Source organism: Aspergillus nidulans, chromosome VIII (genome assembly GCF_000011425.1).
Source record: "Aspergillus nidulans FGSC A4 chromosome VIII".
Classification (NCBI taxonomy): domain Eukaryota; kingdom Fungi; phylum Ascomycota; class Eurotiomycetes; order Eurotiales; family Aspergillaceae; genus Aspergillus; species Aspergillus nidulans.
In genome coordinates this window covers 309082-332114 of record NC_066264.1, presented here as the reverse complement: position 1 = coordinate 332114, position 23033 = coordinate 309082, and the positions used below count along the sequence as shown (strand labels likewise).

Sequence of the window (23033 nt, the reverse complement as noted above, 5' to 3'; positions counted from 1 at the left end):
ATGCTCGATGTCGATCAGTGTCAGAGCCTGCTCAGAGTACTCGTCGAGACTGGTTGTATATCCTCCAATAAGCCTACATTGTCTGAGCACAGCAGTCGGCAGTAAACAAAGAGAACTGCCGATCTCTCCTGTTATTTCGCTGAGGCGGTCAAACCGGGCAGGCTGGGGGCTCTAGTATGTTGCTATTCTGGGATTGTAAAGTCGGACAGCGGCCGCAATTATTGTACGATGGACAGATCAAATGATGGCTATTGGCTGATGTTCTGTTTGCAGGCAGGCTTTCTTGTGCCGTCACACAATCACACTGCTGTGGCCCAATAATAGTGGCATAGCCCCGTACGAGTTGGCTGATGCCAAGCCTTGCAAGGCCCAGCTTCCAGTTTCTGTGGGGACTCCAAGAGTTTCCTTCCAGCTCGCTGCTATTACCAAGCACTCTGGTCGAGACCTATACAACATCGCACCGTCAACCTCAATTCCAGGTCCCCAACCACTCATCAGACCATAATTACTGATAGCCAAGCAGATCGCCTGCTCGGCACCACCTGCTTAACCCCGAATAAGACATCGCTCCGAGCGTTGCTCGAGCGTTGCTCTGGCCGTTTCTGCTGAACGATGGTGACGTACGTAGGTACTTGCTTTGCGGTGGGAGGTCTTGGATTCGTGGAGAAGCTCAGCAACGGCGTCGATTCGATTCGTTCGCGCCTTCCAGACCTCGCTGCTGAACTAAGCTAAGTGGCTCCGGCTCGCAGCTCCCGTGCCTGCCAGGTGGGCCGGGCAGGGCTCATCAATGTGATGGAAAGATGGGAGGCCGTATTGTGTTCCTGCAGAGACGATCGTCCTGTTGCCTCGCTTGGTATAAATACACCCGTGTGGCCTGTCCTACGCTAGGAATGCAGCGCCCTTTACCCGACCTCAAGCCCGACCTCCTCTGCATTCCTATCCCTCTTTCCTAAAAACCACCAACTTTTATCTTTATCTTGACTTTACCTCACCATGCGAGCTCTCGGCCTGGTCGGCCTTGTTGGCGTCGCCAATGCCGTCTGTCCGTATATGACAGGCGAGCTCGGCCGTCGCGATACCAACCCCGATGCTACCGAGGCCACTGAGGAATTTCTGTCCGAGTACTACCTTGACGACACGGACTCGTACCTGACGACTGACGTCGGCGGCCCAATTGAGGACCAGCAGAGTCTCAAGGCCGGTGCGCGCGGGTCTACCCTGCTGGAAGACTTTATCTTCCGTCAGAAGATCCAGCGATTCGACCACGAGCGGGTGAGTGACTGAGGACTCTTCAATTGTCGATTGAAACGTTGGATGCTGACTGCGCAGGTCCCCGAGCGTGCCGTCCATGCTCGGGGTGCAGGTGCCCACGGTGTCTTCACCTCGTACGGCGACTTCTCCAACATCACCGCCGCCTCCTTCCTCTCTGCTGAGGGTAAGGAGACCCCCGTCTTCGTCCGGTTCTCGACCGTCGCCGGCAGTCGTGGCAGTTCTGACCTCGCCCGCGATGTCCACGGTTTCGCCACCCGCTTTTACACTGACGAGGGCAACTTTGATATCGTCGGTAACAACATTCCCGTCTTTTTCATCCAGGATGCCATCCAGTTCCCCGACCTGATCCACGCCGTCAAGCCCAAGGGCGATCGTGAAATCCCGCAGGCTGCCACGGCCCATGACGCCGCCTGGGATTTCTTCAGCCAGCAGCCCTCGACTCTTCACACCCTGCTCTGGGCCATGGCCGGTCACGGTATCCCGCGTTCGTTCCGCCACGTCGATGGGTTCGGTGTGCACACTTTCCGGCTCGTCACGGAGGATGGCTCCACCAAGCTCGTCAAGTTCCACTGGAAGACCCTGCAAGGTTTGGCAAGTATGGTCTGGGAGGAAGCTCAGCAAATTTCTGGCAAGAACCCCGACTACATGCGCCAGGATCTGTTCGAGTCGATTGAGGCTGGCCGGTACCCTGAGTGGGAGGTATGGTACCCCTTATTTCTACTACATAGCGAAGATGTTTACTGACCGGACAGCTTAACGTGCAAATCATGGACGAGGAGGACCAGTTGCGCTTTGGCTTCGACCTTTTCGACCCTACCAAGATTGTCCCTGAGGAATACGTCCCATTGACCCCGCTGGGCAAGATGACCCTCAACCGCAACCCCCGCAACTACTTTGCCGAGACTGAGCAGGTCATGGTAGGCTTCCTCCTCCCCCTTCTGTATCCCTCTCTTTGCCGTTTCTAACAGTAACAGTTCCAACCCGGCCACGTCGTGCGTGGTGTTGACTTCACCGAGGATCCCCTTCTTCAGGTAGGCGGCGAGCGACAAACTTTTTTGTCTTTTTTACCTAAGCTGACTCGAAGCAGGGACGTCTTTTCAGCTACCTTGACACCCAGCTCAACCGCAATGGTGGCCCGAACTTTGAGCAGTTGCCCATCAACCAGCCGCGCGTTGCTATTCACAACAACAACCGTGACGGTGCTGGCCAGATGTTCATTCCGCTGAACCCCGATGCGTACAGCCCCAACACGCTGAAGGGATCAACCCTCAAACAGGCCAACCAGACTGCGGGTCGCGGATTCTTTACTGCTCCTGACCGTACTGCCAACGGCAATCTTGTGCGTGCCAAGAGCTCCACCTTCGATGATGCTTGGTCGCAGCCCCGGCTTTTCTGGAACTCTCTTCTTCCCGCCGAGAAGCAGTTCGTGGTCAACGCCATTCGCTTCGAAAACGCCAATGTGAAGAGCGATGTCGTGAAGAACAACGTCATCGTTCAGCTTAATCGAATCTCGAACGACCTTGCCACCCGCGTTGCCAAGGCCATCGGTGTTGATGCTCCCGAGCCCGACAACACTTACTACCACGACAACACGACCTCCAACATCGGTGCGTTTGGCCACCGACTCCAGAGCTTGGCTGGCCTGAAGATTGCCGTACTTGCTTCTGTTGACGCAGAGGAATCCTTCAGCGCGGCTACTGCTCTGAAGGCCGAGCTCTCCAACGACAACCTGGACGTCATTGTCGTCGCTGAACGCTTCTCCAACGGCGTGAACCAGACCTACTCTGCCTCTGACGCCATTCAGTTTGACGCCGTCGTTGTTGCCCCTGGAGCGGAGAAGCTCTTCGGTGCCAAGTCCGCGGCCAACTCCAGCTCAACCCTCTACCCTGCCGGCCGTCCCCTCGAAATCCTCGTTGATGCTTTCCGCTTCGGTAAGCCAGTCGCTGCTCTTGGCAGCGGCTCCACTGCTTTCGACAACGCTGGTATCAACACCGCCGTCGAGGGCGTGTACGTTGCCGATGCCGTGGACGAGAGCTTTGCCAACAACCTCGAGGAGGGTCTGACCGTGTTCAAGTTCTTGGATCGCTTTGCCCTGGACTCGGATGAATAGATGGTAGAATGAGACTAGTAGCCGAGAGCTTATCTGTATAGATAATATATTTATATTTATTGATTTTCAAATTTGACAAACTGTCCTATAATCGTCACTGGTCGACTTTTATGCGATTTTCATAGTGTAGATTTCATGCTGAGGGCCGCTATATTTTCTGACGTTTGTTTCTCACTGCATGATTTCTAATCATCACACCACATAAGCCTAGATGAGTCCAAAACACATTATCACACATTATCATTTGAACGCTAAGCGGTTAGTTGATCATTATAACAGCGAGCTGTGTAACATAAACTCAACAAACGCCCCGCCCAAAGCTGACGCCCGCTAACGAGGACTCGGGTTCATCTGCGCCTCAACGGTTCCTTGTGCTTAAACTTAAACAATCTGCAAAGGGAAATGTCATAGATATCCCATTGCAGCTTACGCCAACGATCTCCTATCCATCTAAGATGCACGTAACGTACCTAGCCTGGCAATAACGTTACCTAACAGGCTGAAATATAAACCTGATGCATAGTTCATATTTCTATTTTATTTCTATTTACTACAGAAAAGAGCCCACAACAAGAAAATAAACCACATACCTCGTGCGGTGTCGGGGTTCCCTTGTTGCCGCCGCGTGCTTGGGTAGGAATGCCAGTCACATTCTTACAAAACTTAAGTGACAGCAATGTGTAAAAATACAATCCGCGGCAGCAAGCGCGTAAAGGCTGTTGGATTAGACTATTTTCTTGGATCTCATAAAGATATTTTCTACAGGATTCTTGGCGGGAGAAAGCTAATAGGGTTGCTATATGGCTGATTGGTAGGAACGACTATCCAATAGACGGGAATGACGGAGTGAATGGAAGAGGTTATAACCAATTATTTGTTTGATTCGTTATCCTGAGAACAGAAGTAGTCCTGGGCCAATAATGCAAGTTTCATAGAGTCCCCTTTTGAGAGTCTCAAGCAACGAGTCATGACCGAGACTAGCAGTCATATGGCAGGATTAATATCCGAATTCGCTTTGAAGTGCAAGAGCAAAACATACTATTCTATTTACTCTCGGTAATATACATCCTTACGACGAAATATGTGTAGGTCGTGGGTGTGGCCATACGTACTTGGGCGCTGTCATACTGTGGACGATATGTTCGTAGACACCAAAGCGAAAGGAATGTCCTGCAATGCGAGACAAGTCTGTTTATCTTAGAACTCAATGAGAATGCTGATACCATTGCTGGTATGCAGTCCCTTAAGAAGCTGTGGAGAGCCCGAAGGTGTAACTGTAGTAATCACCCTCACGCTTCCCAAAGTTGCAGGCGAGCCTGTCATTCACCAGTTATAGCGAGAGAAGTACGTATCAGAAGACGGCTTCTTTTGTTAGGACTCATTATTTTCTAGACCCAAAGCGTTTAGTGATCGCGCTGTTGAGACCGTTTCATGATAACTCAATGAGTGCAGACACTCTCAAGCCTTGCAGAGATTGCTAATAGGTATGAATTGGTAAGATTCTATGAGTTCTTTAAGCTGGCAGGAATCTGGTGCAGATGATGCCGGTGGACAAGCCGGTTCTGGTGTGTCTGTAAACGGCCAAGAATACCATGTTCATTGAACGCGGATTAGTCTGGTAAAATTCCACTACATACTTATCTAGGGATACGGATGAGCTCGAAGCATGTGAGTCCTGGTGCTCTAAGGAGCTTTGAAGGTCTCCAATACGTACTATTTCGCTATCCTACGAGCCTTGAATCGATGACGGTGCTTACTGACTCGTCTTTATGCTACTTATAGATCTGTATATTTGCGTCTTTCAAGCCTCGCCAAATCAGTTTAATTAGGAACATGCGCCACGACCTCAATCTCAACCCTCATATCATCCTCCCCCAACCTCGACACACCCACACATGTCCAAATTGGTTCGTGGTTCGGCATGTACTTCCGGAAATTGCGGACCATTGCCTCTAACGCTTCATTATTAATAGGCACATGGTAGCTATTTACTCGAAACACCTGGCTCCATCCTTCCCCACCAGCGTGCTTCAGGTTTGCTTCAACATTCGCGAACGCTTGGTCGATTTGCGCATTGGTTTCTTTGTAGAACTCGCCAGTTTCGCGGTTCCAGCCGCCTGTCACATGAGTTTCAGTACGTGATGCATTCGTGAAGAGAGTGGCTTACCTTGTCCTGCGCATTCGATCCTGTCGCCGATGCGGACGGCCTGGCTGTATTTGAATTTTTGGCGGTTGCGTTCGCCAACGCCAGGGTAGGAGAAGTACTGCAGGTGTGACATGCTGACTCAATGTCTGAACTATAGAATATTGTTCGAGTTACGAGCAGGGTGTGGTCAGAGCAGGAACTTATATATCTTATGTAGAGTGGCGCTGAATAATTGGGAGGCCGGCGGAATTCAAATTCCGCTGCTTTGATCCACTGTGGTGTAAAAGCAATTGGCCCATCGTCATTTGCACTTGATAATTATTAAGAACAATCCTGCTGATAAGGGGTGTTTAAAGCATGGCTCAACTGTAGAGTGCTGCATACTGTGTCGTCGAGGTTAATTAGGTACGGCTGGGGTGAAATGAACTGACGTCATGACATACAGGGCACAGGTTTAGCCCTAACCCATTGATGAACGGAGAGAAGGATGAATTGGACAGACTGACAGCGTAAAAACAAAGGTTAGATTTGAGAATACCCTCCTCAATTCAAGAAAGAAATGCACCACGTAGGAAATGTTCTTCAATACTCTATCAATCAGCCACGGCCCGGGGGACGCGGTGTTGGAGAGATTGCGACATAAGCTAACTGGAATGAGCAGTTGTAAAAAGAAAGAAGATAGACTGCTTAGATACTTACTTATCATAGACGGCTCCGTTATTGGAGAGGGATTTACTGATCCGGCTAAATAGGACGTATAGCTACATAATCCAGACCCTCTTGATAAGGAGTCAGTGAATAAAAAGCAATTGTGCTACATATTGTAAATAGATTAAGTTTGAACCCTAATTAGTAAACGTCATTAAGCTAATAGGAGCTCTTAAATGCCATTAAATTGATCCCGAGTCCTACTCTGACATGACAAGTCAGTTCAATGACATTGCCTACCACTCAGTGCCACCACAGGCCTTAGTGACTACAGACGCAGGAACCACTGGTAGCAGTCAAACACCATCAGACGGCTGCAGTAACTGATACTTAACCATTCTTAGGCATGTCACGAGCACCACTGGAGGATGTACCAGGTCTGATTGACGTGGCCTCGGACTCTGAGTCCCGGGACCTGGCTCTTTTCCCAAGAGACCTCTTTCTTTCGCTGTAAAAATTGGCCGTTTCAATTCCAACAAAAGGAAGTATCGAAAGACCTACCTATATGGCCCACAGATTGACCGAATAAAGAACGTCATAGCGACAAGCAGCCCCGTAATAGCTGCCGGAAAGCTATACCCATGCACAAACCGCGGCCCGTCCACGGTGGGGTACGTAAATAGCGGTACCACGCTGTCCAGCTTGTTGAGATTACCGTGATAAGGAATAATACCACTGCGCGCTCCTCGATGCTGTCCCGCTATATCACATTCACCCATCCATATAGTACACTCGAGACTGCGACGGCAGAGTACTGCGCGGTGTACGAAACCACTTGGCGCTCTCGCGGACATTCCAGACTGCTAGGAATACTAGCGATGAGAAGTTGATACTTGAAGCCAGGGCGATCGCCCATGCGCGCTCAAGGAATAGATTGGTGGAGAAGTTGATAAAAAGAATGAAGACTATACCCAGGGCTGGTGAAATGGAGTTTAGTTGGTTGAGCCTCGACTCAGAGAAGCGGTTTAGGCTTTGCAGCCAGACGAGGAAAGAGGCCGTGTTAGCACTCGAGTTGAAGAAGAGACTCTCCCAGAACAGAACGAGCCAGAAGCGCTTGGTGCCGAAGATCCTTTTGATTAGACTCCAAGAAAAAGGGGCGCTGTGCACTGTGTTTCCCTGTTTCTCCAATCGTTTCCGCGCAATCTCTAGGTCTTTCTCAGAGATCACAAGCCGATTCGGTTTGCCAATTGTACCGGGTATACGAAGCATTCTATCACAGCAAGGGGTAAATGTAATAACTGTGTTGACGATGAAGAGCCATCGCCACCCGGCGAGTCCGTGGACGCCTGTCGAGATTATCGAGTGTCGCGCTCTATAGAAGGCTCGCTGTGAGATAGCCTAGTGCGAGACCCATGTAGAATGCGCCACCTCGACGACCGATCTCATTATTCTTGTACCAGGAGCCGAGAACATAGTGCACACCTGGGAAGTAGGAGGCCTACAGTGACTCTCAGCTTAAGGTTGTGTCTACGAGCGAGTTCAACAGTGGCCACGAGGCAATTGCCTACCTCAAATATAGAGACAATGAATCAATACGCCATAAATTCCGCATAACTTGGTTACTTCAACAATGTGAAAATCCCTCAGAGGAGGTCTAATGCCGGAACGAGGTAGTGCATTGGCACCCAGGGGAAAAGATACATGAATGGTAGTAAGGCGATGCCGTTCCCTACTGTGAAGATTGTTTGAAATTGGACGAGTTCGTTTCGGTGGAAGCCTAGCTCTGTAGCCATGCTAGAAACGTATGAGTTGTCTGTAATACATATTAGAAGCCGTCACTAATGGGAAGTCTGCCACAGGGGGTGCAGGGAAGCGTGCTAATATTTCCCTGTCGATGTATTTCACCCAGTATACCGTGAATGCGTAAGGCACTATGAGCAGATCCAGCTTTGTAATGAGCTTCAGCTCTTGGGGCGTATGTTCTGGAGAGTACCAGTTGTACCATTTTCGGGTTGGTTCTGACATTGTTTGAGCTCAACTTAGGGCATTAACAGAAAATAAAACAAATATTGAGTTATTGAGATAGTCCTGGGGATATATAGGTATTTTCGATAAGTCGATGTTGCCATTCTCGCGTTGATAGCACCACCAACAAGCTTCTCCAACTCCTCAGCCAACAGTATCCTTATGCTAGAATGATGCCATTAAAAGCTTGATCACGAAAGCAAGATAGCGAAACCTGCTATATAGCTGATAAGAACTCTAGTATTCTTGGCTTTCCGTTAAGTTCCTAACCCGGCTACCACGTGGTTGTGAAGATGCATCGTTCCAAATTGTTTACAATAAAAATAGCTTGAAGAATAACTATTCTTTATCCGTCTTCTTTCCACTTTGAAGAGTTCATCCTAAGATCCTTGAATTATTTACTATCAGTTCTGGCATTCGTCCAACTATGTTAGCGGATATGTTTGACCGTTCAGCATTACCAACATACTCACTGCCCGCTCTGGCATTCAGATTATATTATAAGTCGTTCACATTCATAAAAGGCTGCGGTTTATAGAAATGGAGATTAAGCTGGCCCTTCAGGAAAAGCAAAGAGTAGATTGCGGTGTTACCCTGGCAGAAGGCGGTCCTATAGCTTACAGCCCTAATAAGCATACACCCAGGTGACCTTCCGATCTCCTCTCCGATCCGTTCTATTCTGCTCCTCAACAAAGTCCTCACCCTCCCAAGTCTGCACGATTGCTCTTCTCCTCCGATTCTCCCACATATAGACGCCCCTCATTGCAAGAAACCCACCCACCCCGACTGCAATAAGCACCATCGTAACAACAAGGGGATACTTATAGCCAGGCGCATATTTACTCTTGAACAGTTGTCCCGCAATAACACCAGCCAGATTACTCCAGCCATTGATACCAAGGATCACAGAGCGGCATGCTTTATTAGGCGTATTACTTGCGAGCCAAACGGCAACTAAAGGACCGCCCGCAAACACACCGGCAAGACAGACGTGCGCAAAGCCGTAGCGGAGTTTCTCGTTGTAGCTGGTGGCCATGACGACGCAGCCGATCAGTCCGAGGCACATGCCGAAGACGGTGTGCAAGGAGCGTTCTTTGAGGTGGTCAGAGGAGTAAACAATGGCTATAAGGCCGGCTGTGCCGACAATAAACGGGGGAACGGCCATTAGTGTTGCTTTTACACCGGCATAACCCATACCTTCCACAATTAGGGGGAGGAAGGTTGTGAAGGCGGTTACGGGCTGGGCAACATCAGCATATCTGCTGTTGATCAATGAACCAAAAGTTTGAGGGGACGCACCAGGACGGACAGGATGTTAAAAACGACAATCAAGAGCTTCTTCCAGTCTTTCAGGACGTCTAGGACGTCGCGAACTGTGATCTTAGACTCACCTTCGGCGGCTTCTTCGGCTTGCGCATAATCGCGTTCCATCCGCTTTATGGCATGAGCACGTTCCTTGGGAGTAAGGAACCAAGCTTTGCCAGGGCTTACTGGGAGGACGATAAACCCAAGAATGGCGACGAAGACCGTCAGAGCTCCCTCAAACAAGAAGACCGTCTGCCAGCCATGCTGTACTGATGTCTCAAGGTGCAGCAGTCCATACGCAAGAAGCCCCGCAAATGCTCCAGCAACAGAGTACATTCCCGAGAACAGGCCCATGCGGAAGCCGAGCGAGAATTTAGGATAGAAGAGGGACATGTAGTAGTACGCTGTCGGCGTAAAGCCCGATTCTCCAACACCAAGAAGAAGCCGGAGAGCAAGAAAAGTCGACGTGCTGTTTACGCCAACATGGGCAATGCAGATACTCCCCCAAACGATCATTAGCGTGCACACCCACCATTTGGGTCCGATGTAGCGACCGATCATGGCGGAGATGGGTTGGAGGGGGACGTACGTTGCAGAGAACTAGACAGTTAGCCAGAATTCATTGTGAGTCTTGTCAGCCTACCAAGGACAGAGAGTTGGAAATGTCATTTGGATGCAGGTTGGCGTCCTCGATGAATGTACTCGTCGCGACGAAACCGACGTTGGTCTTATCAATTCCGAGCAGCTGCCTCTATTAGCTTAGTTTAGCGTGTCCTCGGTAACAGCGTACGATGAACCCAATAGCCAGAATCATTAGCAAGATGAAGTCTAGCTTGAGATTGACCCGTCTATCCAGCGCCTTTTCTTCCTCTGAAAGAGCCTCATAATGGGATACCTCGGTGATAACCCTCTTCTTCGCATCCTCAGCCTCGGCCAGTGAAGGCTTCTCCTGCACGTCGGTGACAATTTCCATGCTTGCAGTATTGTACGCCGTTAAAAGGCATATCTGACTATTGATCACAGGAGCTGGGGTGCTTTAAAGAGCTCGACTGGCCAACCGTGTCTCCACTTGGATGCAGACAACGACTGTTCCCCACAATCCGGGGTTAAGTTTGCGGGGTAACAGTGGGGAACATAAAATGGAGACTCTCCCAGTCTTATCCCAGTCATTGTTCTTCATTCTCCTTGTCCCTAGCATGGCCCGGCATCGGAAGAAACTGAATTTGCCGTGCAATTTCTGTCCCAAACGCTATACGAAGCGCGAACATCTTCAGGTACACCCTTAGGTTTCCTTGTGGCATTTGCAGCAACTGACTTGGCGGAAGAGACATGAACGGACCCGTACGTTGTATATACATCGAAATATGTAGAGTCCTCTGACTGTCTAGATACTGGCTCGAAGCCGTACCGCTGCACTTTCTGCGGAAGGTGCTTTTCCCGTCAGGACGTATTGAACCGCCATCTCAGGGTTCACTCAGATCCAGCTAGTTCAGACGCTGCAGAAGCAAGCGGTCATACCGAGACCAGAGCTCAGGGGACACAACAGACCTTGATTGGACCGACGGACTGGCCTTTAGCGTCGGATCATGATGCATCTTCGGTGCAGTTTCCGGACAGTCGCTATCTGCCGTTGTGTGAGAGCCCAATGGGTGATACTCGGCCAATACCCGCCGACCTCGCCCCCGGGTTGCTGTGGCCTGACTCGGAAGGATTGCTCGAAAACATCATGTCCGTCGATCCTTCCGTCTGGCAGCAACCACTTGCCTTGGCGCCATCGACGTTGGGCCTCGAGGATGCACCGGAGGAGTTTGCGGGAAATAGGAACCATCAGTCGTCCTGTGGCAATACAATTGCCGACGACGGGAGGCATGCAGTGCAGTCACTCAGCAGTCTGCTCAGTGATACAGTGAGTCAAGTTACTCTCCATCTCTCCTCACGTCTGACGGTATCAGGTCTCGACCGTCACCGCGCCCGCAAGTCTGACCGGTTTGACATCGCGCTTCTTGGATGGCAGCCTGCATATGTTCTTCGAGAAGATTATCCCCATGTTCCCTATCTTCCATCGTCCAACCTTCGTTTTCCGAGACTGTGCTCCCCCGCTTCTCCTAAATGCCATTGCACTCGGAGCTCTATTCCTCGGTAGCGCGGATGCCGTCGCCAAGGTTCGTTCTTCAAGCTGTTGCAACACGCAACTAACATTTCCAGGCTGAAGTACTTTGGCGCTTGTCACATACTGCTGTAGCAACTTCATGGCATACTATGATTACTTGGCGACGCACGTCAGACTCCTGCGCAGGCGTCGAGCTAGTGCAGACAGTTTTGCTCAGCCAGATTTACGCCGCTATGTCCAAAGTGTGTACCTTTATTAGAAATGCTCAATGCTTCTCTGACACGATCTAGAACAGGACCTTCCGCACCACAAGCCAGGTCTTTCATGGCTTGGGTATACATTGGGCTAGTCATTGTGGAATGTACGACGCGGCAAACATGGTGACTTTGCCAATGCCAACCGACAGTCAAAGTGTAAAATGTAAAGCATGGTATCGATGGATCGCACAAGAGACGATGCTACGAACGCTTCTTGGACTCTATATCGTAGACGGAGTGGTCTCACAGTTTAGCGGCAATCCAACCTTTGCTCGACACACGGCAAACCCTCTTGCGCTGCCAAGTTGTGATGCAGTATTCAATGCCTCATCGGCTGACGACTGGATCCATCTGATGCAGAAATATCCCGCTACACCAATCAGGTTCTGTGATATCTACAACGACCTTTTTCAAGAAACCCAAGCTAGCTCGAGCAGACCTTTGCTCTACGATGTCTCCCTGTTTCACCATAAGGTCGTCCTTGAGGGCATCAGATGTTTGGTCACTGAAATGAACGGGACAAATCCCCCTCCCGTCGGTGTGCCGTCGAGGCAAGATCTGATGTCTGCCCTGCGAGAGCTGCGCCAACATATCCTTAACAGTAAACGCCTCACGCCCACTGATCGGCTCACTGCGCTGCTTCAGTGGCACTCCATTTGCCTTGATACAGTAGTCAGCACCGCACGTGGAACTAGACGGATGTGCCATTTGTTCGGTATAGGGCAGAGTATATTTGGCGGCAGCCAACGCGAGGAGGGCCAGATCAACCCAACTCGTTGGGCGCAGAGCGCCGCTGGGCGAGCGACATTGCTGCACGCGATCAACATACAGACCATTGCGGCCCAGTTACCCCTTGGTATGGCATATGATATCAACATCCCAGGTGCCGTTTTCGCAGCTGCGACGACATACTCGTCGTTCACCCTCGCAGGGGTGTCGAAGATTGTTTATCCAGCCGCGATAGACTGGGACACGGTTCTAACGACGTTTCCGCTGGACGTGAGGAGACCGACAGGCAGTGAGAGCACCATGCAGTGTACGCTAAACTTTGTTACTGGGTATTTGGATCCGACAGAGATGCCGAGGGATAAATACGTGGTTCGGGACTTATCATACGATCTGACTGCCATGCGGACCCTACTTCGAGGCTTATCCTTGCAGTGGGGAGTCGCGGTCGAGATGGAGGGGGTTGTTAGTGCGTACATCGAGCGGTGCGAGCTGTAGCGCTCTCCACTGAAGAGAATGGTGTCTCCCCACCATGACTCGTGCAGTAGATCCCGCTTGGTGTCCCCAGATGTCCCCATGCCCTGTCTCCATTGTGTCCCCACTGTAAGCACATTGCAGACAATAGCATTAAATGATCGTACTTGAGTTAACTCAACCGACTCAATCGCCGTGCTCTCGACGGCCCCCGCCCATTCTGATCCATCTAAACATCTCCAGCAATGACTGAAGCCAGAACCCAATCCAATGTATCGGTCAGCGATTTTAGCCTGGTGACAGACAATAATCCCGAGAAAATATACGCCCAATTCGCGGAATTACGGTCCAGATGTCCTGTCGCACGTACGGCCGACAATGGAGGCTTTTATCTTCTAACGAGGTACGAAGACATAAAAAACGCGGCTTCCAATACAGAAATCTTCATATCATCCGTCAAGGCTGTGATTCCCAGTGATCCTCGAGGCATCCGGAGACCGCCACTTAATACCGATCCCCCTGCTCATACGCCGTACCGGACCGCGCTCGACCGCACATTACGGCCGAAGCGCCTCAGACGCCTTGAGCCCGTTCTGAGAGAGCATGCCGAGCGCGAGTTTGCGAAGTTGGTTGCTAAGGGAGGTGGCGATATATGCGGTGACTTTGCGGCCATCTTCGCCGCGTGGGTGGAGACAACATGGTTGAACCTGGAGGATGGAACGGCACCAATGCTTGCGAATACAGCAGCGGCTTGGGTAAACGCGTGGCGTAGGCAAGACGCAAAAGAGACATCAGAGCAGTCAGAAAAGTTGTATCTTATTGCTCGGGAGTTGTTTGCTGACAGAAGAGTATCCCCTCGAGACCCCGAGCAAGATCCAGCATCGTCACTCCTCCAGGAGAGAGATACCAACGGTCAGCCGCTGAAGGATGAGCTCTTGATGTATGTGCCTGCACCACCATGCTCTTTGATGATGCTAATCCTTACAGCGGCGCCCTCCGCCAATCCCTCGTTGTGGGCATGGTTGCACCTCCTCTACTGTTCGGTAACATATGCAACCACCTCTCGAGAGATAAAGAACTCCAGAACAGGCTGCGCTCCAATCCCTCCCTTATCCCAGCCGCTATCGAAGAATTTGTGCGTCTGTACGTGCCCTATCGCGGCTTCTGCCGGACTCCTTCCCGAGACGTTGAACTCTGCGGGCGAACAATCCCCGCGAAGTCGCCCATCACCATGACCTATGCTGCGGCCAATCGAGACCCAAGCATATTCTCTCAGCCTGATGAGTTCATCCTGCACCGGCCTAATATCACCTCTCATCTGGGATTCGGCCGCGGGAGGCACCGCTGCGCGGGGATGCCGTTAGCAAGGATGTAAGTTACTACCTTAGTGTCTAAGAATGAGGGCACTAACACCTGTACTAGGGCACTGCAAATCGGTCTTGTCGTTATCCTTCAGCAGTCATCTGATTTTGAGGTGAATGGCCCACTGCAGTATGCAGGGATGCCGGAGATGGGGATCTCAAGTTGTCCGCTTCGAATCACACCCAGGGACAGTGTAGAGCCCTTGCGGTAAGCTTGCAGTGAGTTTGGGATCTTTGAGCATTGTAACGTAGCTTTGACCCAGCAGGGATAAGATGAGATAGTTCGTTGTGCATGTGCTGCTTGAACTTTCTTTCTAATCGGCGTAATATCGCGCTTTTAGGTCGCTATATACAATGCTCTGTATTCCAGGCAAACATAAACTCTTTGCGGCATATGCCGAGTGCTCCCTGCGTGTAATAATAGAATTACCTATCTTAGAACATACGCCTACAATAAAAGAATCCAGGGAAGAACCAGAATATTATCTCGCATTTCTAGCGGATTGGAGTTGACGTCCGTTGGTTTCCACGTTTCTTAGTTCGGCATCGCGTAAACCATCGATAAGCGATGACTCAGATGGTTGCCTTAACGTGGTTGGTAAGCGAGCTGCGCATGTAAGCGAGCTGCGCACCTGCATACAGATTTCCCATATTTTGACCTTTTAATCAACCACAACGCCTTTATATTAATTATTATTTATTTGGACAAGTATTTCTTCAATACTCAATTTTATTAAAGGTACTACATGTAGGTAATGCCCATATCTTTGGTGTTTGTGCACCTTCTGCTGGTGGCCTGTATGGACCAGGTATTGCCTGAAAAGATGTATTATGAGCTTCCTCAAGCTCTGTAGCCTCTTGTACAGACAGACCATTATTATGAGCTATCTATATATGCATACAAGCTTGCTTTTGCCTTTGTATGGCATTTTCAGCACATAGCGCCCTATTCTCTTGCTCTAATAGTATGCCCTTTTGCATTGCAATTTCACAGCCTTTAATTAGCTGGTTTAGGGCATTATAGAATGGTGATAGTGGACTTTTTGAGCGCTGTTTAAGAAAATCTCTGAGTAAAGAAGCTTGCTTTAGAAGCTCATCAGCATTTGCTGGTATATGTAGGTAAAAAGTGCTTGCCTGGCTGCCACGGCTTCCAGGGGGTGTAGGCATATGAGCCTGAATACTAAGCTTTGAAAGTACTGGTTCAAGATTTGATGGCACTAGTCCTGCTGCTCGAAAACTGTTTCTGATTGTTGTGACAGGCTATGGCCTGGATCTTGGTTATCGGCCATGCCCTCAACCTGGTTCTAAATAAGGTTTCTGCAACATCAGTGTACAGCTTCGGAAATTGCGGCCTCGAAGCTTAGGACAGGAGATCCGTCCTCATAACTTTGGAAAAGGGATCCGTCGGCATACAGGTCCGGGAAGTCAGAAAGGTTGATAAAGGGAGGAGAGATATCTGCGCTTCTATCTTTTGTTTCTTTCTCTAAGCTTGTGATACTCGTTTATACAAGACAGCCAGTTGGAAATAATACTGCCTACGCCCGTTACAATTGTATCCAGCTTACATATGCTGATTTAAGCTCGTAGATAGGCTGCAAGGAAATCAAGTTTGTTAATATAGCTAATACTAAGCTGTATTTTCTGATTAACCAAGCTGGTATACAAGCACTTCAAAACTACAAAATATCTAATATTAAGTAGTTATAGAAGATGGGAGGAATATGCCGGCATGCAGAGTGGTATAATATTATAATTTATATAGATTTGATCAAACTCTGGTATAAGGTGGCTTCTATGGCCATCAAGAACTAGAAGTTGATATCTTCCGTGTATATAATGCTTTGTTGACAGGATAAACTGCTTCTAAAGCCAGCAAAGGCTAATTCTATTAGTTATCTATCTATTTATACTAATTTCAAATTACCAGTCAGGCGGAAGGCCTGTAAACCATGCTTGGTTATACTACTTGCCCATGAAGATAAGTATTAGTAGAAGTACCTATCTAGAAGCACTGATTAACTTAATTATAGTAATCTATTCACAGTTTCCTGGCTGTAGAACTGGTCTTTGGCCATATAATTCTGACTTGGTAATTACTTTCTGATATTCACAAAGGCCCATTGCAAAGCCAGTCTTATCAAAGTTGTAGATATTGTCCAGTAGGATCCTGTATTGTTTGGTTATAGCTTGTATAGTATTAAACTATGCTTAAATAACCTTTGGGTTCTCTTGCTTTGCTTGCTGGTAGTTATATTGCCTTGGCAAGCAAGACTCAAGCTCTGGGTGGTATTAAGTATAATTATATACCTATTTCTGGCTGACAGTCTGGATTAGGGTGGAACCATACTTTGCAAGCAGAATATTAGCTATTTCTTGTATATAAGCTTTTATAGGAGCTGCTCTGTATAGATCTAAAGAAATAATCTACTACTTAAGTACTTTCTCTTCAATCTCAGTTAATTTATAGCTATTTGTACAAGATTCGGCGCGATTTGTAGTCCCACATAGTTATGTATATAGTATAGATTTAGGCATATTAAAGTGACGTGCTGCCTTTTATATTGATGTAATCTTCTTTTCTTTTATAGCCTGTATAGCTAGTTGGAGCCGACCTTCCTTCTCATGGCAATTTTGGCTTGAACTAACGCGAACTCGGGGCATGGTGGCTGTTGGAAGATAGATGACCGCGTCAGCATGTAAAAAAGTGGTTGGGTGCGCAGCTCGCTTACATGCGCAGCTCGCTTACCGACCACTTTAATGGTCTGATACCTGAAATCACTAGCTGTATATGCTATTTCAGGGCATTAGACTATATGCTTTGCTGTGGCTTTAGGATTCGTCATGAAGGATTCATTGAGAACAAGAGTATCAGGTTCTACCTACAGTATAAGAAATTCGATGTAGACCGGTTATCAATGGGATGTTGTCTGAGGCACATATAGAGAAATTGAATTGAGACTTCAGTTATCGCAGGCATGTAGAACCCCGGACGGCTGGTGTGGCTGTATTTTTAGGTACTTTTTCTGGGCAACATTAAGCGACAGGACGAGGGAATCTACGCTTTTCATGCAGCATGATGCTGAGGTGTGCAGCATCTTTTGATTCGTCCAGCCAATCCACTCGAGGCTAGGCTGAGCTGAGAGCACACGATTTCGTTTCCATTGACCCCATCTGACCATCACTTTCCTCCTGCTTCGTTCTTGAGCGGACCATTCAACTCACAATGTCCTTTACAGAAGAAATTCGAACTGCAGCTGCAAGGCGCAATGAAATCCGCAACATCCTTCGAGCAAACTACGTTGGCCCTGAGCGGGCAATGCAAGCATCCCTGAACGAATTCCGCCACTGGACACCACATGATGTTGCCTCGCTTTTTAGGGATTTTCCACCCCTTCCTGAACGGCGGCTATATCCCGTAGGCCCTGAAGCTCGGTACCCGCCACCAGGAAGACGACGGTGGGCGGAGCTTGCAGCCAAAATCGCTACACTGGCCGTTGTTGATACGATCGCCGTTGCAGCTTCGCCGTTAGCGCTGGCGACGATGGATGCGGAAAAGCGGAAGAAGACAGCCTCAGAGCTGCTTGACTTGAATGTGAATATGGTCTCATCGTCGCTGTTTGTGGCGCCGCCGTTGAGCCTGATGGAGCAGGCAGGTCGCGTGGGCCAGGCTCTATGTGTGAATAGATGGGGCCAGTTTCGCATGCTGAATTCTGGGTACGCTGCTATCTCGCATGTATGGGCTGAGACGATGGGTCTTGAGTATAACGATGAGAAAGTCGACCAGGACGAACGCGGGCTGCTCAAGACGCACTTTAACAAGATTATGGGGAAAGCCCTTCAGTGTGGATACGAATGGGTCTGGCTTGACCTTTTGGCTATCCCGAAGAAGTCGGACCCTTCCACTAGCGATGCTCGTCTTACAGAGATCAAGACTCTCATTATCAACAGTCTGGACGCAGTATACAGGAATGCGGACGCAGTTATTGTGCTAGACTCCTTGACCCTGCACCTCCCATCGGCTGACCCGTTGGTGACCGCGGGAGTACTCGTCTGCGGAATGTGGCTAACTAGAATCTGGACCTATCAGGAAATAAAATTAGCCCGGAAAGCACTGATTGTTACCGCGACACATGTCGTTGAATTCCAGGATATACTTAGCACTCTAGAGTCCCAAGCCGGGCAGGACGGCGATCGTTTCTACGAACTCCACCGGACCTTTGCGCGTTTGCAATCTGTGTACGGGCCCGGAATCAATCTTGCTGATATAGCGTTGTCATGTACCAATCGCCACACGAAGAACGAAGTCGATTATGCCCGTGGCTTCTACGCTCTGCTTGGCTTGAAGTGGCAGGCCAGTTGGACTTACCAAGACGGAATCAAGCATATCTACAACTCCCGGCCGCAAGAAGCAGCCATGATTGCCTCTATGCATGGCCCACGTGGCTTGCCCAATCCTTTCACCTGGGCACCAAAGTACCTTGCCCAGCTCCAGGGTAAAAGCTGGAAGCCCTACTATTTTAAATGCGAATCGTTTGGCTTGGTGGGAAAGTGGTATTCTGCTTCCGTTCTGAAGTTGGTGCGTGCTTGTTTATACGAGCAACCAGGTAGAGATGATAAATTAGCATTCGAGCTCCTCATCGGTAACAGCACGGGAGACACTGAGCCTGTCGTGGTCGTTACTTGGAGCAAGGACTACACTACCGATTTGTCTAAGTGGACAGAGTTGATATCTGATTGCAAGTCGAGACTGCTGTGTGCGGACGAGATCGTGGTAGGCGAAAGCTTTCCGACAGTGCTTCTTGGGGTCTGCGAAGGTGATATCGAGCCTGATTACGGCCTGGGGGCTGGTGCTATGGGATATGTTCTTGCAAGCGGGGTTCTCGTATCAGGAAATATGCATTCTGTCCCTAAGACATGGCTGCTAAAGTGATGCGAGTGAACGCAGATCCTTTACAGACAGGATACGTCTTAGGCAGGGACAAGTGGCTTGCATATAGCTCAGGACCATACATAGTTATCGCGAGATCAATCCCCCCTCTGTTTCTTTTCTGTAGGTAGGTATATACTTGGAACAGAACAACCTCTCTGGAAACTAGCTCTGTGATGCTTTCGGCCGGGGCTGGTGAGACATTAAATTAGTTGTGGAAATAGCAGTTGGTTACCAGACCTTTACAATCAGTTAGCATGCCAGTTGGTCAATGCAGGAAGTTTCTGTCTGTCTCTGTCTAGTCGAAGCCCGGTATTCTTTGGTGGAGGTACTATGTCTGCGTGGGGTTTTATAGCGAACAATCTATCAGAGATCAGTACCAGCTGCTGTTACGGATCCCTACGTAGGCCTAAGATTGTAAGGAAGGTTTGGGAGTTGACGATGGCCTTCTGCTATGGATGCGGAATCCAAATCATCGACCCTCAGCTAACATTTCTGACAAGATAATGCATTTATTTTAGTCGTATTGACCGATTGGGGTATACCCATCGTGCTAAACCACCTGATTGAAATCCGATATCCGCTTCCGTTCGAGAAGCCCAAATTGGAGAATTTCAAGTTTCTACCACAAGAATTGGAGACCGGACCCACCCACTTAGCAAATTCTTATCAAAGCCCCAAATCCCCTTCACACCGTTTTTCACCAATTGAACTACCACGGCAGCGAATGGCAAATACAAGCCAATATCTCTCTTTCTTGGAGGCAGGAGCAGTAGGAGGAGTTGGTGACCATTTCACGCAGCTTCAACCCCCTATCCTCCAAAAAGCCCCCTCCAGGATCCAGGAGACAGAGGCGGACAATGGAATTGGAGATGAAAAATACCCCGACGGCGGTCTGTCAGCCTGGCTCGTCGTTCTGGGCTCCTGGTGTGCAATGGTCCCTTCAATGGGCCTCCTGAATACATTCGGTGTCCTCCACGCCTGGACATCAAAACACCAACTCCTGGAATACTCAGAAAGCAAGATTGGTTGGGTGTTTGGGACGTATGCGTTCTTTTTGTACTTTGGAGCGGCGCAGATTGGTAACGAACCTATATTTCTACTGTTCAGTATTGTTTGATTACTGGAGTAAGAGCGCTGATAAGGTTGATGGTTAGGTCCCATATTTGATTCTCGGGGGGTACTGCCAGTAGTTCTCCCTGGTTCAATTGGGCTTATCGTGTCTATTTTCACGTTCGGTGAGAGCAAAGGTAGCCTTCCCCTCCTTGTGCATCGTCCTTCTATGCTCACACGGTGAGCAGAATACTACCAAATTCTCCTCTCCTTCAGCATCCTCGGCGGGCTCTCTTCATGTTGCCTCTTCACTCCCGCAATCAGCGCAATCGGGCACTGGTTTGATGTTCGGCGTGGTCTTGCTACGGGAATCGCCTGTACAGCAGGTGGACTGGGGGGTGTCTTCTTCAGCCTGATCGTCTTATACGTGGGGCCCGTTCTCGGCTTTCCGTGGGCGATGCGGATTATCGGGATCATCTCGGCTGTTCTGTGTGGTTTGGCATGTCTTCTCCTCAGGACTCGACTGCCTCCGAATATCAAGGCCGGCATGGCTGTTGACTTCAGAGCGCTTCGTGATAAAGGCTATGGACTAACAACCCTGGCGATATGGTTGGTAGAATTCGCTGCGTTTATTCCCTACGCGTATATTGTGTCCTATGGGCTTTATGCAAGAATTCCCACTGATATCGCGTACCTGCTCTGCGTGTTCTTGAATGTTGGCGCGATACCTGGACGCGCTTTACCGGGTATTGTGGCAGATAAACTGGGCCGATTCAACGTCATGTCACTCACAGCAATCGCTTGCGGGATCTGTACACTGGCATTATGGTATTGCTCTGGCACGAACGAAGGCGCTATAGTTGCTTATGCAGTACTATACGGTTTCTGGAGTGGTGCTGCAATCAGTCTTACTCCTGTGTGTATCTCCCAGGTGTGCAAGATGGAAGATTACGGGAAAAGGAATGGGACGACGTTTACGCTCGTCAGTATTGGCACTTTGACGGGGATCCCGATGGCTGGAGCGATCCAGGAGAGTCAGAATGGAGGATTCAAGGGTCTTATTATTTTTGCTGGTGTCCTTTATCTATCAGCGGCAGCGGTGTTTGTGCTTGCAAGGGGGGTGGTTGGAGGGTGGGGGATGAAGGTGAGGTTTTGATATATAGAAGTTCTGGTCAAACATCCTCTCTTGGTCTTCCGAAACCGACAGAATACAAAATCAGAGTATTCAGCAGTTTTTGTTATGTAAAATGTTGTAAATCTCCCCCTTGTTAAAACGCAGTTGGAAGCTGGAAGACAGGAAGACAAAGAGGTGAAGGAACTTCAGTAGGGAATGAGCTCGTAATTGATGATCATCCGTACATGCTCACAAAGCAGTGTAAAGGGGACCGGTCAGCGTAAGATTCAAGTCTATACTATCTTCCGCTTGTTCAGAAGCTCCGCATTCAGCCATGTCCTTTGCTGTTCGGTTCGAGCTCCAGAAATACTTTACCGAAATCAACCCCAACAGTCCATCAAGCAGATCTTCGTAAAATGTAGACAGAACCCCCTTTTTTTCTCCATAGCGTAGGGTATCTTTCCATCTTCTAATTTGGGTTTGAGTGCAGGTGTTGAGCCCAGGTTCTGCCTATGTGTAGTCCATGCTTCTTCACGAGACAAAGAACTCCTTTGACCGCCAGGGCTGTGCTCAAGCTTTGAGGCTCTAGTTCTGAGGATCTGCTTGCTTATTGGTGAGAGTTATCGTGGATAGAGTTCATGCGCTCAGACTCAACGAGTCATACTGAGCAGTTTCTCTGTTCTCGATATGTGAGTTGCTGTCAAATTATTTCCAGAAATTCATACATAGTATGGTTGCCACATTCTAGCATCAAACCCTTCTGCTAGACGAGAATTTCTGTGGTCTCGAAATTTGGAGTGTGCAACATATAGCCGTGTACGAGTTGTATGTAGATGCGCCTCATGCTCTAGCCTCTGTCGATCTGCACGCCGTCTTCACCGTGCCGGGATTCTGAACCGATCCAATATGGCGTGGGACTGCCAAAGCAAGGCTTATCCAAGGATTCACTAGCTTGTTGTCATCAAGGACCATCTCACAATTTCGCCCAAGTTGGGCAGTATACAACTGGTTTATAGAGACAATCTGGAGGCAAAAAAATCGAATAGAATAGAATAGAAGAGTAATAAATAAATAATAAAAAAAAGAAAGATGAAACTCAATAAAATAGGGCCCAGAGACTTGTACTAAATGGCTGCAGGGTGGATAATGACAACAACCTTGCCGGTCACTTGGGATAACTAGCATTGGTGGTTGTTGTGACCTACGAGGCTGCACGTGTATGTACAATTGTAGACTGTCAAGCTTAGTGCGTGGTACTACGAATAAGGAATATATTTGATACCGGCTTTAGCATCAATCTCCAAGGTGAGTGGGATGCCCTTTCTGAGCGTCCAAGCGAGTGGGACGAGAGCTGCGAGAAGAGTAGTCCCATTAGCTCCATGAAGACTTTATCAAGGTGTCTGGCCGGGAAGGATGCGGAACCAATAAAGTTTCATAATACTGGACAGCTGTTTGTTAACGCTGGCGATATTGCTTGATGCTAAAGATCTGCCCTTCGCGGCGCC

The 23033-nt window shown here is 49.1% G+C and overlaps 9 protein-coding genes across 9 annotated transcripts, besides 1 other annotated feature; 5 read left to right on the top strand and 4 right to left on the bottom strand.

Annotated features, from left to right (window-relative positions):
* Nucleotides 1–23033: part of a sequence feature (contig 1.172 1..523550(1)) that runs on past both edges of the window.
* cat1 (catalase catB) lies at nucleotides 994–3471 on the top strand (the record flags this gene model as incomplete). Its single annotated transcript, XM_677516.2, has 5 exons — nucleotides 994–1272; nucleotides 1330–1971; nucleotides 2025–2189; nucleotides 2247–2303; nucleotides 2357–3471. The coding sequence occupies 5 exons, from the start codon at nucleotides 994–996 to the stop codon at nucleotides 3380–3382; spliced, it is 2169 nt and encodes a 722-aa protein (XP_682608.1). The 3' UTR covers nucleotides 3383–3471.
* Nucleotides 3874–5661, bottom strand: ANIA_09338 (RidA family protein; the record flags this gene model as incomplete). Its single annotated transcript, XM_677515.1, has 7 exons — nucleotides 3874–3894; nucleotides 3973–4035; nucleotides 4422–4425; nucleotides 4495–4552; nucleotides 4606–4698; nucleotides 5272–5499; nucleotides 5550–5661. 7 exons carry the CDS (start codon nucleotides 5659–5661, stop codon nucleotides 3874–3876), a joined length of 579 nt encoding a protein of 192 aa, XP_682607.1.
* ANIA_11656 (uncharacterized protein) lies at nucleotides 6447–6690 on the top strand (the record flags this gene model as incomplete). Its single annotated transcript, XM_050613125.1, has 2 exons — nucleotides 6447–6555; nucleotides 6614–6690. 2 exons carry the CDS (start codon nucleotides 6447–6449, stop codon nucleotides 6688–6690), a joined length of 186 nt encoding a protein of 61 aa, XP_050468964.1.
* ANIA_09337 (uncharacterized protein) lies at nucleotides 7820–8201 on the bottom strand (the record flags this gene model as incomplete). The annotated part of the gene is made up of 2 exons (XM_677514.1): nucleotides 7820–7970; nucleotides 8179–8201. 2 exons carry the CDS (start codon nucleotides 8199–8201, stop codon nucleotides 7820–7822), a joined length of 174 nt encoding a protein of 57 aa, XP_682606.1.
* ANIA_09336 (uncharacterized protein) lies at nucleotides 8827–10479 on the bottom strand (the record flags this gene model as incomplete). The annotated part of the gene is made up of 4 exons (XM_677513.1): nucleotides 8827–9441; nucleotides 9501–10106; nucleotides 10150–10257; nucleotides 10297–10479. 4 exons carry the CDS (start codon nucleotides 10477–10479, stop codon nucleotides 8827–8829), a joined length of 1512 nt encoding a protein of 503 aa, XP_682605.1.
* On the top strand, nucleotides 10836–13097 carry ANIA_11212 (C2H2 finger domain transcription factor; the record flags this gene model as incomplete). Its single annotated transcript, XM_677512.2, has 5 exons — nucleotides 10836–10847; nucleotides 10909–11412; nucleotides 11459–11668; nucleotides 11712–11858; nucleotides 11907–13097. 5 exons carry the CDS (start codon nucleotides 10836–10838, stop codon nucleotides 13095–13097), a joined length of 2064 nt encoding a protein of 687 aa, XP_682604.2.
* ANIA_11220 (uncharacterized protein) lies at nucleotides 13053–14646 on the top strand (the record flags this gene model as incomplete). Its single annotated transcript, XM_050613124.1, has 4 exons — nucleotides 13053–13068; nucleotides 13317–14013; nucleotides 14061–14444; nucleotides 14496–14646. The coding sequence occupies 4 exons, from the start codon at nucleotides 13053–13055 to the stop codon at nucleotides 14644–14646; spliced, it is 1248 nt and encodes a 415-aa protein (XP_050468963.1).
* On the bottom strand, nucleotides 15652–16940 carry ANIA_09334 (uncharacterized protein; the record flags this gene model as incomplete). Its single annotated transcript, XM_677511.1, has 4 exons — nucleotides 15652–15738; nucleotides 16000–16026; nucleotides 16532–16601; nucleotides 16912–16940. The coding sequence occupies 4 exons, from the start codon at nucleotides 16938–16940 to the stop codon at nucleotides 15652–15654; spliced, it is 213 nt and encodes a 70-aa protein (XP_682603.1).
* ANIA_09333 (uncharacterized protein) lies at nucleotides 17658–21570 on the top strand (the record flags this gene model as incomplete). Its single annotated transcript, XM_677510.1, has 4 exons — nucleotides 17658–19360; nucleotides 19510–19556; nucleotides 19883–20443; nucleotides 20663–21570. The coding sequence occupies 4 exons, from the start codon at nucleotides 17658–17660 to the stop codon at nucleotides 21568–21570; spliced, it is 3219 nt and encodes a 1072-aa protein (XP_682602.1).